Genomic DNA, 18249 nt, shown 5'->3' with positions numbered 1-18249 from the left:
CCAAATATTGGAAACTTTGGAGTGTTTAGAAAAGGAGAATCAAAACGGGAAGTAAATGCAGCATTTTTTTATTGTAAAAAAAAGAAGGGTGGGCCTTGGAAATGTTCTTAGGTAATCCTGGTGGATTTGGTATGTCATGTCTGAGAAAATGTGAAGAGTGAAGGGCAGGTTTAAAATTTGTCTCGTGTTGGTTTCTGAAGGGAGATAGCATGGCATTGCACAGTGCCTCACATTTCTATCGTATCACTTAATAATTGTGCAACCTGTGCTTCAGATTTATCAATGTGTAAAAGAGGAGAGACCATAGGCTGTTGTAAGTATTAAATGAGATAATGCATGCAAAATGCTTAGAAACCATGCTTAGTTCATGGTAGCCACTCAAAAATGTCGTCAGATCTATTACTACTCAATTTAATGCTCCTGGCACTTAACACAGTGCTTGGCACACAGTAAAGAGGATTCAAAATGTTTTTGCTAGATTACATGGAATGGTATGGAAGTGTGCAGGGTGGGGTAGAGGGTTCTCCTATTATCTTGCCTTCCTTATACTGCAGTGTGCTGACAGCACCTCCATTTTATATCCTCAATGCACAGATATCACTACTTGTCTAGAAATGGTTGCTCAAGGCTGAGAAGTGACACAGCAACACAGAGCCTGGGATTGCTGCCAAATTTTAAGAAGCACAGATTGTAACAAAGTAAGGGGGGAGGGTAGAGAAGAAAAGTTTGAAAACCCAACCAAAGTCAGAAGCCATTTTGTTGTCAGGTAAAATGATGCCTCATAGATTTTCAGGTGGGGCAGGCAGTGTGAAACCTTTGGGAATAGTCAGTGTTAAGATGTGGTGCTAAGGGAGGAACCCAGTAGTGCTCAGGCCTGGGCAAGACTGGCTTCTTGGGGCCCAGCATTTAGAAAGGCCCTGTGTGTTTTGATATACTGTCACTGTCTTGAAGTTCTTAATTATTTGTTAACAAGGGCCCCCTCCCGCCATTTTCATTTGGCAAATTTCACTGGTTCCTGCAAATTATGTAGTTAATCGTGGGTCCAGGCTAGTTTTTGAACCATGTCGGGCTAGTGTTCTTCTGAACCTCTCTCTCTTTGATTTAATTACAGAAGAAACAAAAGTCATAACAAATTATATCTGTGCAGGACTAAAATAAAATGAGTAGTGCCTCACTCCCTACATCCAATCATGCTTTCCAAAAGTAACCACTACCAATAATTTAGCATGTAGCTCCAGAATTCTTTATATGTCTACATTTTAAATTAATGTATTTTAAAATAAAATAGAATTACATTGTTGAAGAAAGTATTAAACAATACAGCATTATTTGCATAGAAATATTTATTTCCCTCAATCCTATTTCCCTTTGGTGAAGCAACTACTGTTAACAATTTTGTGTTTATCCTCCAATATTTTTTTGAAATTAATCAACTTTACTTTTTAGAGCAGTTTTAGGTTCACAGAGAAGTTGAGTAGAAAGTGTAGAGTCTCATGCACTCCTGCTCTCCCACGTGCACAACGCCCCCTACCCCCGCCACAATGACATCCTGCCCAGAGTGATACATTCATTACAATTGATAAAACTATATTGACATCATTATTGAAACTATCATTACCACCCAACTTCCATGTTTACTTTAGGGTTCACTCTTCCAAATATTTCTAGCATCACTTAACAATGGGGATACACTGAGAAATGTGTCGTTAGGCAGTTTTTTCATTGTACAAATATCATAGAATGTACTTTCATAAGCCTAGATGATATAGCATACTACACACTTAGGCTTTATCATATGGCCTATTTCTCTAAGGCTACAAACCTGTACATCATATTACTATACTGAATACCGTAGGCAATTGTTACACAATGATAAGTATTTGTGTATCTCAACATACCTAAACACAGAAAAAGTACAATAAAAATATATTATTATAATCTTATAGGACAACTGTCGTATGTGTGGTCCACTGTTGACTGAAACATGATTATAGGGCGCATGACTATATAGAGATTTTCAAAAAGCAAAATGGGATAATGCTATACATATTATACAGCTTGTGTGTGTGCATATGTTAACAAACACCTTTCTCCATTAGTACATATAGACTTGCCACAATCTTCTTGAGTAAGGGTATAGTACTATGTTGTATACGTATATCATAATTTATCCAATTTCCTGTTGGTATCTATGTTTTCTAAACAATGCAATATACATTCTTATACATATTTCTTATGCATGCTTACTAGTATTTATATAGGATAAATTTCTGGAAGTAGAATTACAGAATCATAGGATATAAAAATATCAAATTGGCAAATTGGCATTCACTTACCTGTGATTGAACTGCACTTGTTACATACTTCCCTCTGAGCCTTCCATCCCCACCTCGAGCTAGTGCTATATGTCACTTAACTCAGTGACGTCATCATCAACAGACTTAACCTCCACAGTTAAAAATGCTAGAGCAAACAGAGGAGAAAATTTGCTTGTGAATCATAATAGCTAACCTGTATTGAACAGTTAAGCCATGTGCCAAGTATTATTCTAAGCACTTTACAAGTATTAACTCCTTTAATCTGTATAACCACACCCAGAAATTTGTGTATTAATATACCCATTTTACTGCTAAGAAAACTGAGACCCATAAGATTAAATAAGATCACACATCTAGTAAGGGCACCAGAATCTGAAGCAGAATTGTCTGACTTCTGAGTCTGTGCTCTTAACCACTGCACACACCGTCTCTAGAAAGTTTAATGCCATCTTTATGCCAGAATTTATCTACCTTGTTTATCCTTTAAAACTGTTATTGTATTTATTCATTTACTTGTCTTTTCCTCCCACTGTACTGTAATTCTTTGAGAACAGAGTACTTGTCCTAATATTATTCATATTTATATCCCTAATTCCTAATTTAATGTCTGATTTATTGTAAATAAGTTTTTTTTTTTTTTTTTTGAGATGGAGTTTTGCTCTTGTTGCCCAGGCTGGAGTGCAATGGCACAATCTCAGCTCACTGCAACCTCTGCCTCCTGGGTTCAAGTGATTCTCTTGCCTCAGCCTCCCAAGTAGCTGGGATTACAAACTTGCGCCACCACACTAGGCTAATTTTGTATTTTTAGTAGAGACAGGGTTTCACCATGTTGGTTAGGTTGGTCTTGAACCCCTGACCTCAGGTGATCTACCTGCCTTGGCCTCCCAAAGTGCTGGATTACTGGCGTGAGCCACGTGCCTGGGCTTGTAAATAATAAGTTTAGTTGAATAAATAACAATGCCTCTGGGAGGTAGCTATTATATCCATTTTACAAATGAAGAAACTGTAAGTCAATGTTAATCAAAGAGTATCCTAGAAAATAGTAGAAAGCAGAATGCCAGAGCTGAGATTTGAACCCAAGACTTTGATACCTCGTCCAGTGTGCTTTCCACCATGTCTAAGCAGCCTCCTTCACTTCCTCCTTCAGAGGGCTATGGAGAGTAACCTAGCAACCATTTCTAAGCTGGAAAATGTCACAGCCCGAAGTCTTCAATCCCCTAGGAGGAGCAGAGCCTGATGGGGAGAGAGTCATTGGAAAAGAGAATTTCTGGAAGTACTACATTTGGGAATAGGTGGTTAAAGTGGGAGTTGGATTTGTAAAGGAATACTACATAGTAATAATACCCATTCTTTATTTCAGAGTTTCTGCATGACAGACATTGATCTGTGTGATTTATAAGCCTTGTCTCTTTTTAATGTTCACAATCCCATTAGATGGTTATTGTTATCTTTGTTTTGCATATGAGAGAATGGGAGCTAAGAGGCCAAGTGCCTCACTCAAAGTTCACAAATAAGTGGTGAAGCAGATTCCAACTCAAGTCTTTGTTACCCAAGAACCTACATTTTAAGCATTGTGTTACCCCCTGGATATGACAGCCAACTGAAGAGGGGGTATTTTGAGAAGAGACTCTAAAGGGAAATTGCCTTCCCTACATCCCAGGGGATGTTAGCAACCAGGAAACAAGGTAGAGAAAACTGTGCAGCCTGAGCCCTGCTGGGTTGCGGGGGACTCATGGAAAGAAGAAATGTGAGGTTTTTTTTAGCTAACTACGGAGACCAGCCATTCCAATGTTTGAATCTGGGTTCGCAGCACATGATGTCTTTATACTCTTAACCTAGAAATGGCAGAGTTATTTTGGGCACAAAGCAAGAGCTGTGGCTTTAAAAATATGCCAAGTGTATTTATCTCTTCCGCTCCAAGATTACTGAAAATTAGCCCAGCTGTAGCTTGGGGCACCAAACAGCCAAAAAATCTTCTTCCAGGCCGGGCGCGGTGGCTCAAGCCTGTAATCCCAGCACTTTGGGAGGCCGAGACGGGTGGATCACGAGGTCAGGAGATCGAGACCATCCTGGCTAACACCGTGAAACCACGTCTCTACTAAAAATACAAAAAACTAGCCGGGCGAGGTGGCGGGCGCCTGTAGTCTCAGCTACTCCGGAGGCTGAGGCAGGAGAATGGCATAAACCTGGGAGGCGGAGCTTGCAGTGAGCTGAGATCGGGCCACTGTACTCCAGCCCGGGCTACAGAGCAAGACTCCGTCTCAAAAAAAAAAAAAAAAAAAAAAAAAAATCTTCTTCCAGCTCAACTCATTCCACCCAAAGAGGGTGAAACACCGAGGAGTAGCAGGTCTAGCGGCCTCTGGGGAGTGGTATTAGATTGGCCTCCCCATTGCTAAGCCTGACATCCAATCACACACGCACCACTCTCCCAGCTGCTCTATAGATCAGAATGCTAGGCCTATGAATGGAGCTCAGCTCTGTCTCTTCCCTCATCTCCAAGGCTTCACAAGAAGTAAACAAAACAAACAAAAACTATTTGATTATTGAGCCAAGGAGTCAACGTGAGAATAGTTTTTCACCTTCATTATGAAATCCCTTTGTGGGGCTGAATGTGGTGGCTGACACCTGTGATCCTAGCTCTTTGGGGAGGCAGAGGTGGGAAGATTGCTTGAGGCCAGGAGTTCAGGACCAGCTTGGGCAACACAGCAAGGCCCTATCTCTCTCTATATATGTATATATATATTTTTTAATTTTTTATTTTTATTTATTTATTTATTTATTTTGAGACGGAGTTTTGCTCTTGTCGCAATCTTGGCTCACTGCAACCTCCTTCTCCCGGGTTCAAGTGATTCTTCTGCCTCAAACACTCGAGTAGCTAGGATTACAGGTGCCTGCCACGATGCCCAGCTAATTTTTGTATTTTTGGTAGAGACAGGGTTTCACCATGTTGGGCAGGCTGGTCTCAAAATCCTGACCTCAGGTGATGCACCTGCCTCGGCCTCCCAAATTGCTGGGATTACAGGCATGAGCCTCTGTGCCTGGCCCCTATCTCTATATGTTAAAAAAAAAAATTAGCCAAACATAGTGGCACACACCTGTAGTCCTAGCTATTCAGAAGGCTGAGATGAGAGGATCACTTGAGCCCAGGAGGTCCAGGCTGGCAGTCAGCCATGATCTCACCATTGTACTCCAACCTGGGCAACAGATATAGACCTTGTCTCTAAAAAAAAAAATAAAAATCCTGTGTGATTTAGGACAAATTATCTTGCTGTAATTTAAGCCTTTGGATTCCTTTTTTATAAAATAAATATGCTTTACATATGTATTTAGATAAATACATTTATAATAGCTTTAATTAATTGTAATTAAATCATTTAAAATTAAATACATGCAAAATACCCAATAAACTGTCTAATCCATAATAAGCAATCAATAGTCCTTAAACAAATGAATCTTCTGCTGCTCTGATCTTAATAAGTAAAATTTAATGAGTGTTTACTTTGCGCCATGCACTTACGCTATGTGCTGTATAAGGATAATTACATTTAATCTATAACAACCCTATGGGGCGGGCACTACTATGATCTTTTTTTACGGATGAAAACTGATTATGAAATAATTTGCCAAACAGCACATAATTTACATGATGTAGCCAGGTTTAAGCCTACTATTCTGATTACAGAGCCTAAGATCTTACAGAGAACAGGGAGTATATTTTTACATTCCCTTGTTTCCATGGAAAAGTCTTTCCACTGTCTATTGAAGGACTAAGCAGCAGAGGGGAAGTGCTGGAAATGCTAGCCCAGGTGGGCTTAGCTTCTTCCCTCTCTCTCTGATCCTGGACAGGATTTGGGTTTCAGACCACGATTCTCCTGTGTTTCGTGGGCTGTGATTACTCAGATTAGGTCTGCTCAATTCATAAAGGACTGGCTGGGGTTGGGGGTGAAGGTGTGGGAGAAGGCGGAGCTTGTCCGGACAGTCGGTCCAACAAACCCCACAGATGGCGAAATAGGGGGCGGGGAAGGAGCTTGAGATGTTTTACAACCTGGGCTGTTTCAGCGGTTGATGGCGGATGGTTTTTGCCTTTTGGTCAGCCTGAGTATATACTATCATTCTACAATCGGCCAAATTCTGACAGAGAGGGAGACAGAGAGAGAGGCTGATTAAATTGATGCCCAAAGCCAAGAAGGAGCAAAAGAAATCGGGGCTGCTTGAAAAAGACTGCAGTGGCTGACTTGGGTGGTGAGCGGAAATAAGGAGGAGGGAGAGGCGCAGTGTCCCTGCGCGGAAAGTTCGCTTGCAAACCCGGAATCTGCACAGCCTTCGGTGCCCTGACTCTTTCCTGGGCATCGAGAGGCAGCAACAGCTGCCCGCGCCGAAGAACGAGCAGTCCAGGGGAGCTGTCTGGGGCTGGGCCGGAAACGACCGTAATCATTTAATAGCCTTTGCCGGCTGCACTGACTTAGCAGAGTGGGCGGTAGGCAGGCTCCAGAGTGCTGTCTGGCAAGATAGTCCCCGGCTTTAATCAAAATGATGGGTTTTCTGGAAGCTCTTTATTAACCTCGGCACTGAAATCCCAGAGCTGGTAACAAAGGGATGAATGGGGACCAAAGGGGCGGAGCCGAAACCTGGAGCCCGGCTGCATCCGCACCCCTTCCCCCACCTCCACTCCTTCTTTCATCTCATTCTGGCTTAGGGCTCCTGCTGGCATCTCTGTGCCTCACAAATAGTAGTAACAAAACAGGCAATAACCATAATAATTGGCACATTTGTATAACGCTTTAGGGTTTTCAAAGGACGACCTTGTTATACAGCTCGGGATCTGAGTCTCCTAGTTGGAGTCAGACTCCCTAGTTTTGAGTCCCAGGCTCCACCAGTTAGTGACCATGTGACCATTGGTCCTTGGTCCCCTCATCTCTAAAACAGACACATAACACAGACAGAGATATTAGAAGTATCTACTTCATAGGGCTCTTGTCAGGACCAAAACCTATGTGGCATGTAGATCTGTTTAACTCTGTTGCACGCACACAGGAAGGGCACAATAAATGTTAACTACATCGACAACCCTGTGATGTAGACAGGAAGGGGATCATTTCCATTTTATGGATGAAGAAACTGAGGCTCAGAGATATTTATGTAAATGGCCCAGGACTATGCACTAGTGAGAGAACCAGGGCAAGTCCTCAAGAACAGAAAGAGAACAAAGCAAGATGAAGAGAAGAAAAGAAAAGCGAACACCCTCCAACACCCTCCAGCACATGCCCCTCTGAGAGCTTTCCTGAAAATAGTATCCTTGGTCAAAAAGAATTTGTGTTCTTCTATTAGGGAAAGTCAGTGTAAATCAGAAAAGCCCTCCTGGCCTTAACAGAACAGTTCTAAATGGGGATGAGGGTGAGTTTAACAGGCCTGGCATTTGCTTCGCAATCTTCTGGCCCTTTCCTGGCATTTGCCTTGGCAAAGCCTCTGACCTGATCATTTCTAGTCCCTGAGGCTCAACTCCATCAACTCAGACAGCCAGGGTTAGTTTAGCATGAAAGAGGAAAGCTGGAAATTTTGCCAAAAAGACTCCTGGGCAGTGCCTAAGGAAAGTGCCCAAATTGGATTATAGGATGACATGAAGTGACCAGCTGTTTCCAGAGGGCAGAGTTTTTTGTTTGTTTGCTCTGTCGCCCAGGCTGGAATGCAGTGGTGCAATCTCAGCTCACTGAAACCTCCGCCTCCCGGGTTCAAGTGATTCTCATGCCTCAGCCTCCCAAGTAGATGAAATTACGGGCATGCACCAGCACAGTCTGGCTAATTTTTGTAGTTTTAGTAGAGATGGGGTTTTACCATGTTCCCCAGGCTGGTCTTGAACTCCTGGCTTCAAGTGATCCACCCGCCTCAGACTCCCGGAGTGCTGGGATTTTAGGTGTGAGTCACCGTTCCTAGCCCCAGAGGGCAGTTTTTAAAGTAGAAGTGAAGATCTGTATGTTTTCATTAAAATATAGGTTGTTCTGATTTTAAAATGTATCCCTACCCATTGTGAAGATATTGGCTAATCCAATTAAAAAAAAAAAACCATATTTTGTATAATTATGATCGTACTCTGTTAAATAAACTTTTAAATCCTATTATATCCTATTGGGTTGTAATCTATAGTCTGGGAAGGGCTCTGCCTAAAGATTCAGACCCCTACCAGATTTATATTGTCTGAAATCCTCTTTCTAGCCTCTAACAGGCCCATTCATTTGAGTCTTGACTGCATCCTCAGTCTTGTCTTTGCCTGAGGGTGAGCTAGGACCCTGGGAGCGTAAGGGAGGGGACTTGCCAGAGATCCTAGAAGGGAAAGGAGGCAGCACTGAAAGAAGAAACATTTCTTTGATCATTTACTGAGCCTGGCCCCTGATTGGGGTTAGGGGTAGAAATGTGCTTCTTCCGTTTTCATCTTCTTCAAAAGGGAGTATCTCCTTAATTCTGCCCCAAAGGCATGACATTTTATATGCAAAGCCAGACAAGTGTCTTGAGTGCTCTTAGCCAAAAGGAACTCAGATTAGGAGGCCAGTCAGTGTTTGTCAGATCCTTAAGCTTTTGTTTTACGTGGAATGAGTCACAGTCTACATGCTGCTGAGCTCTCAGAGATGTTTGTTTATACAACAACCAGAACAGGTGAGGCACAGTGGTCTGTGAGGGACTGGAGAAACCACACCTTGTTCTGCTCTGTGGAAGCTGGACATGTGGAGGAGGCACCTGACTAGATCTCCACTTCCTGGAGTTTAGGCTGAGTCATATAGAACCAGGAAGCTCAGTGACATGTTAAAGTGGATTAACTCTTGGCAGTCCTGCTGTGAGGGGCTCCCTCTGCCAATACACACAGCCATTAATGTCCTTTAACTCTGCAAGATGAAGATATCTCTGTGTTCTGCATTTCCAGATGACAGTGCTTAGGCCTCATGCAGAGTCCTGGTTATGGTTGAAGAAAAATTTCTATTTTGGGCTCTGAGGGCAACTACAGGACTGTGGAGTGGTGCTGAAACCCAGTTTTAGGCGCCAAATCAGAGGCTTTTAAATACATTTCTTGTTACGCACGTCCGTGTGAAGAGACCACCAAATAGGCTTTGTGTGAGCAACAAGGCTGTTTATTTCACCTGGGTTCAGACGGGCTGAGTCCGAAAAGAGAGTCAGCAAAGGGTGGTGGGATTATTATTAGTTCTTACAGGTTTTGGGATAGGCGGTGGAGTTAGGAGCAATGTTTTGTGGGCAGGGAATGGATCTCGCAAAGTACGGTCTCAAGGGTGGGGAGAATTACAAAGAACCTTCTTAAGGGTGGGGAAGATAACAAAGTACATTGATCAATTAGGGTGGAGCAGAAAAATCACAATGGTGGAATGTCATCAGTTAAGGATATTTTCACTTCTTTTATGGATCTTCAATTGCTTCAGGCCATCTGGATATATACGTGCAGGTCACAGGGGATATGATGGCTTAGCTTGGGCTTAGAGGCCTGACATTTCTCTCTTTTCTCAGTCTCTCAGAGACAGGACCTGTATTTTAAAGGTTAAACAAGCAGATTCTGGCTGAGCTCAATTGCAGATTTGATTAACTTAGATAGATCAAAGACAGTAGTCTCAGAGAAAAAAATTGTTTCTCATCCCTAAAGTGCTATTGTGTCAGCTCTGCCGGGGGAAGCTTGGTGTAAGGAAAAGGGTTTGGAAGAGAGAAGAAAATTTCTTGCCCCCTCTCCTCACTGCCTGCTGTAAATTTGTAGTATCTTTATCTTGGCCTCCTAAGTCCCAAGAGCTGCATTATATATAATTGCCCATATGTGATACCATTTACTGAATTCTTGCATTGTGCTAAGCATCAAGTTTAGCACTTTACATGCATTACCTCGTTGTCTTTAGGGACCCCAAAAGTGCCTCACTGGAGAGTTGTTTGGTCTGCTAAAGAGTGGGTACCACTTTTACTTCTCACATCAGTCCTTTCATTCATTCATCCAGCAAGTATTTACTAAATACCTGTTATGGGCCAGGAATTGTGCTAGGCACTGGTTATACATTGGTGAATAAACAGATATTTTTTTGCCTTTGTGAATCTTACAGTGATAGAGACTAATAGGCTAAGGGGGTGCTGTTTGGCTAGGAATGTCATAGAATGCCTTTCCGAGGAGGTTACATTTAACATAGACTTGAAGAATGAGGAGTCATGCTAAGAATGGATAAGAGATCATTCAAGACAAAAGCAAACCAGATGTGTAAAGATCTTGAAGTAAAAAGAATTCCAAGGAGCCAGGTACGGTGGCCTGTAGTCCCAGACACTTGGGAGGCTGAGACAGGAGGGTCGCTTGAGTCCAGGAGTTTGAGGTTACAGCAAGCAATGCTTGCACCACTGCACTTCAGCCTGGGTGACAGAGTGAGAACCTATCTCTAACAAACAACAACAAAAGACAACTCCAAAGAGTATTTGAGGATCTGAAAGAAGGCCTGTATGGATGGAGTATAATAGTAAGAGGGAGATTTGTAGATGAGAGTGAAGAAGAAATAAAAATCAGATTATTGAAGGGACTTACGTATCATGGTAAGGAGTTTTTTTTTTTTTTTTCCTCAAGGCAATAGAAAGCCTAAGCAGAGGAGTGATATAATCTGATTTCTATTTTTAAAGGATTTTGCTATATGTATGTTATACTTCAATTTTATTTATTTATTTATTTATTTATTTATTTATTTATTTATTTTTTTTAGACAGAGTCTTGCTGTGTCGCCCAGGCTGGAGTGCAGTGGCGTGATCTCGGCTCATTGCAAACTCCACCTCCCAGGTTCACACCATTCTCCTGCCTCAGCCTCCTGAGTTGCTGGGACTACACGCCCGTCTAATTTTTTGTATTTTTTAGTAGAGATGAGGTTTCACTGTGTTAGCCAGGATGGTCTCAATCTCCTGACCTTGTGATCTGCCTGCCTCAGCCTCCCAAAGGGCTGGGATTACAGGTGTGAGCCACCACGCCTGGCTGTTATACTTCAATTTTTAAAGAGAGACTTTAAGAAATGAAGATGACTCTGGCTACTGTGTGGAGGGTTGGAGAGAAGCAAAAGTGGAAGCAGACTGAATAAGGAGACTATTGCTGCAATTCATATAAGAGATGATGGTGTCCTGAAAGAGTGGTGGCAGTGAAAATTGGGAGAAGAGGGCAGAGTCAAGATATATTTAGGAGACAGAAATGACAGGTCTTGATGATGTATTATAAATGAAGAATGAAGAATAGAGAAAAATGAATAATTAGCTCTGAACTTTCTGGCTTGAGAAATGGGGTAAATGGGGTGTAATTTACTGAAACTGGAAAGATTTAGAAAGGAATAGATTCGAGGAATCAAGAGTTTGATTTCAGATTCCTTCAGTCCGGGATGCCCATGAGATTTCCAACTGGGGATACCAGATAGGCAGTTACACATGAGATTGGAGCACAGAGAGATGTGGGCTTAAAATATAAGTCTGCATCTCATCAGCTTATTCAGATAGTATTTATATCCATGGATATGGCTGAGATCCCAAAAGGAGAGAGTGAAGAGAAAATAGAGAAGAGAGTCTAGGGCCAGACCCAAGGAAGCTTCAACACACAGATGAGGAGACTGACAAAGAAACTGAAAAAGGAAACTGACAAAGAACAGCCAGAGAGAAAGGTCAGGAGAATGTTTTGACTGTCCGGGGCCAGTCTGGGGCCAGAATATGCTGTCCCAAAATAAGAAGGATTGTTGAGCTGAAGGCAAGTTAAAAGAAGCAGATACAGGCTGGGTGCAGTGGGCTCACGCCTGTAATCCTAGCACTTTGGGAGGCCGAAGTGGGCAGATTGCCTGAGCTCAGGAGTTTGAGACCATCCTGGGCAACATGATGAAACCCCATCTCTACTAAAATACCAAAAAAAAAAAAAAAAAAAAAAAAAAAAAGCCCGGAATAGTGGCATGTGCCTGTAGTCCCAGCTACTCAGGAGGCTAAGGCACGAGAATTACTTGAACCCGGGAGGTGGAGACTGCAGTGAGCTGAGATCTCACCGCTGCACTCCAGTCTGGGCAACAGAGCAAGGCTCTATCTCAAATAAAAAAAAATAATAATGATAATAATAATAAAAGAAGCAGATACAGGAGGGGTCTTCTGCCCTCCCTCTATTTGCCTAAAAGAACATAAATTTACAAAGACAAAAGTTATCCTGCTTCTACCTCCCTCCTCTGCCTCCTACCACCAGGAAGAACAAAGGTTAACCACTGAAGACAACTTTGGACTCTTACTGGCCTGGAAATGGTACTGGAGGAATCGACATTAACAAGCTTTACAAATTAGCCTTTATCTGCCATTCATTTGCCTTCCCCCAAGGAGCCACCCATTAGAGACTCAAAAGTCCTTAAAGGTCTTTTCCTTTGTCTTACACTTTTTAAAAAATTTACTGTTCTTTGTTGAAGATGCTATATAAGTTGGAATTCTAAGCCACCTTTTTGAGAACCGCTCATTCTCTGGGTGTCTGTCATGTATATATGAAGTATACATGTTAATAAACTTCTGTTTGCTTTTTTTTCTTGTTAATCTGCCTTTTGTAACAGGGGTCCAGTCCATCTGAGAACTTATTGGAGTTATTGTCCTACATGACAAAGAACTCATGAGAATAAGTGTTTCAAGAAGGGGATGACAAATGCTGCTGAGAGGTTTGATAAGATGAGGACTAAAATGTGACCATTGATTGTGGAAGTAATATAATGAACTTGACGTGAGTTATGTTAGAAAATTACTGCTCAGGGACACCAAATTAGAGGAGACTGAGAAGTAATAGGAAATTGAAATAGGAGATGTAGACAACCCTAAACTGTAATTGAACATAAACAGTTTATTTGATGGAGCTTTTCACATGTCAACCAAAAGAGCAGTGTCAGATACATAAACATTGCTATGATGTCAGAGTTCCAATGTTATGGCCACTGGGATCACTTTGCCCACACAGACCCGTTACCCTTCCTCTCTAGCTCTGACTTCTACTCTTCTAGAAGTCACTGGTATACTTTATGGTGTGTCTTCCAATCAGACTCTTGGGAATGTCTTCTATTGAAAACTCCTGTGGATGCATAATCGTTTTCCCAAGACTCAGGGCAGATTTCACCTCCTCTGGAACCCCATTAACTTTCTCAAGTGTAATTAACAATTTCTTCTTCTGGAGTCCCACAATACTTTACATACACCTTAGTTATTGCATGTATTAAGTTGGTTTCTAGTTCCCAAAATAAGTTATTGCATGTATTAAGTTGGTTTCTAGTGTCCCAAAATAAGAAGGATTGTTGAGCTGAAGGCAAGTTAAAAGAAGCAGATACAGGCTGGGTGCAGTGGGCTCACGCCTGTAATCCCAACTAGACTGTGAGCACATTGAGGGAAGGAACTTGGCTTGGAAAGTAAAATTGGCTCCCAATGTTTTATCTAAACACATAGGCTCAATTTACAACAGGATTCCATCTTCTTATGTTGTGTATTCCCATCTCTCCTTTGCTCCATCCCACCATCCTTCAAGGTTATTACAATAAAATTTGGATCAAATAATTGATTCAGCTAATTTTTCTTGTTTTGGACAAAATAGACATCCTAATACAGTTATAGCCAAAGTTTAATCTAGACACTAAAAGGAGCATATTTTACCTTTAGCCTGTATCTTTCCCGTCTCATTCCCAGTCAAGATAACTACAACTGTATTCTTTAGGAAATTCTTCACAAAGAACCAAACATATGTTCCTATAAAACAGATTCTTGGTATCCTAGTGAAAAAACCTGCCCTCTTGCTTGTCTGTAAATACTGGCCTTGTCTGGGTGTGGTAGCTCATGTCTATAATTCCAACACTTTGGGAGGCCAAGGTGGGAGGATCTCTTGAGCTCCAAGAAGTTTGAGACCAGCCTGGGTAACACAGTGAGATCTCATTTCTACAAAAAATTTTTTTAAACAGTTAGCCTGGCATGGTAGCTTGTGCCTGTAGTTCCAGCTACTTGGGAGGCTAAGTTGGGAGAATTGATTGAGCACAGGAGGTCGAGGCTGCAGTGACTGCATTTCAGCCTGGGTGACAGAGGGAAATCCTGTCTCAAAAAAAATTAAACAAATAAATAAATAACGCTTGCCTTGCCCTCAGATTAGAAGAAATAACTCATGATTTTTTTGGGAGGCTCAACCTGCCTATGCAGTACTTCTGTACTCTACCAGCAGTGTACCGTCAAGAGCCCGTTAATGATTTGTAATGTTTTGTCTTTCAGAACCAGAGGCAGGAGAAGTGTCCCCTCCAGTTGGTGCGGGTGTCAACAGCAACAGCTGGACCTTTAAATACGGACCAGGCAACCCCAAACAATCCGGTCCCGGTGAGTTGCCAGACAAATTCATTATCCCAGGATCTCCTGCAATCATCTCCATCCGGCAGGAGCCTACTAACAACCAAATTGACAAAAGTGACTTCATAACCTTCGGCAAAAAGGAGGAGACCAAGAAAAAGAAGAAAAAGAAGAAGGGTAACAAGACCCAGGAGAAAAAAGAGAAAGGGAACAGCACGACTGACAACAGTGACCAGTGAGGTCCTCAAATGGAAACAAGCCACTTAGCCAGTTTTTGTAATAATGGCAAATCTCTCCCATGTAGCAACTCCCTGCTCCTTTTTCCTATCTGTGTGAGCCCTCTTAGAGACCTCAGAAATCTGCAGAAAGTTCCCTGTGTCTGTCTAGAACGCATTTAACAGGTTTTGTCGTAAAAGCTTTACTAAGTCTGGTGTTAACTCTTTCTCTCCACTCTGGCTTGTTTTCAGAACCTAAAAAGCAGACCCAAGTTTCCTTTCTCCTCCGCCGCAAAGGAGAGGCTTCCCAGCCCCGCCAGTGAGAGGTTGGACTCTCTGCCCTGTGCTCCGGGGATCCTGTCTTGATGACACTTGCAGGGCAGGCTGAAAAGTTTTGAGATTGAGCAGCTTGGGTGTTTGTGGCCACTGGGTATGTGTGGCCACCGCGGGTATGCGAGTGCCAGACATTGGCTGAGACGGGCCAGCTTAGACTAATTGGTACAAGGAAGGCAAGAGAACAAAGACAAATAAACAGCGGAAGTTATCAGTGTGGAGGGGAAGTGTAAACTAAAAGGGACCAGACTTTCTAAATCTTACAACTCAAGAGGTGGTGGCCACCCTCTAGGAGACAAAACTACCCCCACTGACAAGGCTTTAGGAGACCCTAAAGTCCATTGGCTGTGATGTCATTATCCTAAAATCTGCATCTTACCTGCGAGTCAACAGTTCAGTGTTTTAACAGAGAACCACCCTGGGAAACAGAAGCGGATCTGATGTGTTTCCTATACATGTCCTGTGCTCACTTTATTAAAAATTCTTTTGCACACAATGTTTATGAAAAGGTCAGATCCTTTTCCAATACTTATGCAAAAGCAAAAGAAAACCCCAACACCTCACCTTTCGCTGTTTGTTGTTTCATAGATTTATTTAAAAAAAGAGAAAGTCTATAGCTATAAATCTTTAAAGAGAAATATGAATACAGTTCCCCTAAACTTTCCTCAAAAGAGAATTGAGTCTACAGCCATTTAAATGATCATTGCTGCTACAGAAGTGCTTTAAGAGAATTGCCTGAAACATCTGTATTATATCGGCCACCTGCCAATCACAGCTTTACTCTTTCAGGTCACTCTGGGGCTGCCTCTTGCATGTATTACTAAATAAAATGATCTCTCTCTCTCTCTCTCTCTCTTTTCTAAGAAACAATTATGTGCACTTTGATACACAACCTTCTCTAACCAACTATATCAAGACCCAAAAATTGAAGAAAAATATTGTTTTCTCATACAGTGAGCAGATTTTTCAGTCTTCTAATTCTGACTTGTCTTGGTGTGCTAGCCTACACCTTCTCTTTGGTTTAGTTTTCCTTTTCTATAACACTCTGAATTGCTAATCTTACTAACACCTATGATGTTACCTGAAATCAATCTCCCATATGTATGCTGTATGCTATGATAAGACTCCTGAAATATACTTACTCTGTGCTTGTGTATGTGAATGTTAATGCAACTATTACCTAGAGTGAACTTTAAGCTTTATTGTTGAATGTAATTCCATTATATTTCCTTTTGTACACCTGTGAAAAAGTGGAGTAGTGTTTTTTTAACCATTGTTAATCAGCTTTTGTGTATGAAAGACACAGTAAAAATTTCTTTCTTAAATCAAGATACTGGTGATTCAAGGAATTTTATTTATGGTCCAACCAAGAGCCATCTCTTGCCAAGACTTCTGCTGGCAAGGGAATGGATAAAGCTGTTTTGTTCTAGTAACAATTTTGGAATGAATACTGACAATATTCCATGAGGGTGTGCAAGCACAAATTTTACCAATCTGACCTCTTTGAAGTTGCAGAATGCTTTGAAATTCTAATGGTATCTGAAGTATCAGCTCATAGAAAGTAATAAAATTTGCTGTCACCTTAAATAAGACATTTTAATTTTGTTATAATGTACAATTTAGAAGTTTGATTAATTATATTATCTATTTAGGCATTAATATAAAAGAAGTAGGAGTCTGTTATTTAAAAAAAAGCATTAAATTAAAAAAAAAACTGTCTTGTCTACTTTTAGCTTCATTCTCCCATATTTTGAAGGGTGTGTAACTTCAGCTCTGCAGGATTGCATGGGGTAAAACTTGTTGCCAACACATGTGAACCATTGCCACATTGTAGGTTGTGATCATTTTGCCCCACTGAAGCCCATGTATCTGACCTTACGTGCCTTTTGAACTAGGAGAATCGGGCTAATTTGTTAATGATGATAATTATAATGTATCTGTACAGCACTTTTTACATTTGCGAAGTGCTTTCCAATCCATGTTAGTTACTAGTTATTACAGCTGTAAGGATAAAACACGTCATGTGGATTCATTTTGAATTGGTGCTATTGGTATTTCCTCTGTTATTGCTAATAAATGAAAATGGTGGTATGAAAGAAATGGTGGTCATTTCTAAGTATAAGAGTAGGAGGAAATAGAACACTGATAAGCAATTAATACTAAGAAGATTGCTGCAGTATGAAACTCACTGTAACACTCTCTATCACATTAGCTTTTATGTCGATTACTAAGGCAAAAGCCCCAATGGAATCAAGATTCGAACTTTACATAATTAGAATGGGCAGCAAGGAGGTTGCTGTGTTACTTTGTAGTTACACTGTTTTAGTCTTCTCTAATAAGAATTGCGACAAACCAACTTTTTTTTCTCTTTTTCTTTTTTTTTTTTTAGACAGAGTCTCACTCTGTCGCGCAGGCTGGAGTGCAGTGGCGCTGTCTCAGCTCACCACAAGCTCTGCCTTCCGGGTTCACGCCATTCTCCTGCCTCAGCCTCCCGAGTAGCTGGGACTACAGGCGCCCGCCACCATGCCCGGATAATTTTTTTGTATTTTTAGTAGAGACGGGGTTCCACCGTGTTAACCAGGATGGTCTCGATCTCCTGACCTCGTGATCCGCCCACCTCAGCCTCCCAAAGTACGGGGATTACAGGCGTGAGCCACTGCGCCCAGCCACAACAAACCAATTTTTATCATTAGAACCCTTCTAGTCATCTTTTTCATTACTTGTTTAGCCCCTGCACCTCTCTACAATTGGGAAGCCAAGTGACACCCCAAAGAAATGGACTTTTAGGTCAGGGATAGTGGTTCGTGCTTGTAATCTCAGAACTTTGGAAGGCCAAGGCCAGAGGATGGCTTGAGGCCAGGAGTTCAAGATCAGCCTGGGCACATAGCGAGATCCCATTTCTACAAAAATAAATAACTTTATTGAGTACAGGGTATATGCCAGCCACTCTACTGCATAGGTTCAGTTGTAACAAATAGATTGTTTTGTCCTTTTGTAGTTAAATTTGTATAAATATAAGCTTTAGATGCAGTAGGTTCTCAGGAGCAATTTTGCCCTCCTGGGGA

At 41.6% G+C, this 18249-nt stretch overlaps 1 protein-coding gene across 1 annotated transcript in view; it reads left to right on the top strand.

Moving 5' to 3' along the window:
- Positions 1-17280, top strand: part of LOC126956101 (protocadherin alpha-12) — a 140931-nt gene extending 123651 nt beyond the window's left edge. Inside the window, exon 5 of the mRNA XM_050792970.1 lies at positions 14565-17280. Coding sequence (XP_050648927.1) covers positions 14565-14875 — 311 coding nt within the window. The 3' untranslated portion in view covers positions 14876-17280. The remainder of the gene's footprint in view (positions 1-14564) is intronic.
- Positions 17281-18249: the final 969 nt, after the last annotated feature.

Source organism: Macaca thibetana, chromosome 6, assembly GCF_024542745.1.
Source record: "Macaca thibetana thibetana isolate TM-01 chromosome 6, ASM2454274v1, whole genome shotgun sequence".
NCBI lineage: Eukaryota > Metazoa > Chordata > Mammalia > Primates > Cercopithecidae > Macaca > Macaca thibetana.
The sequence above is the reverse complement of the archived record's forward strand: the minus strand, read 5'-3'. Positions and strand labels throughout refer to the sequence as shown.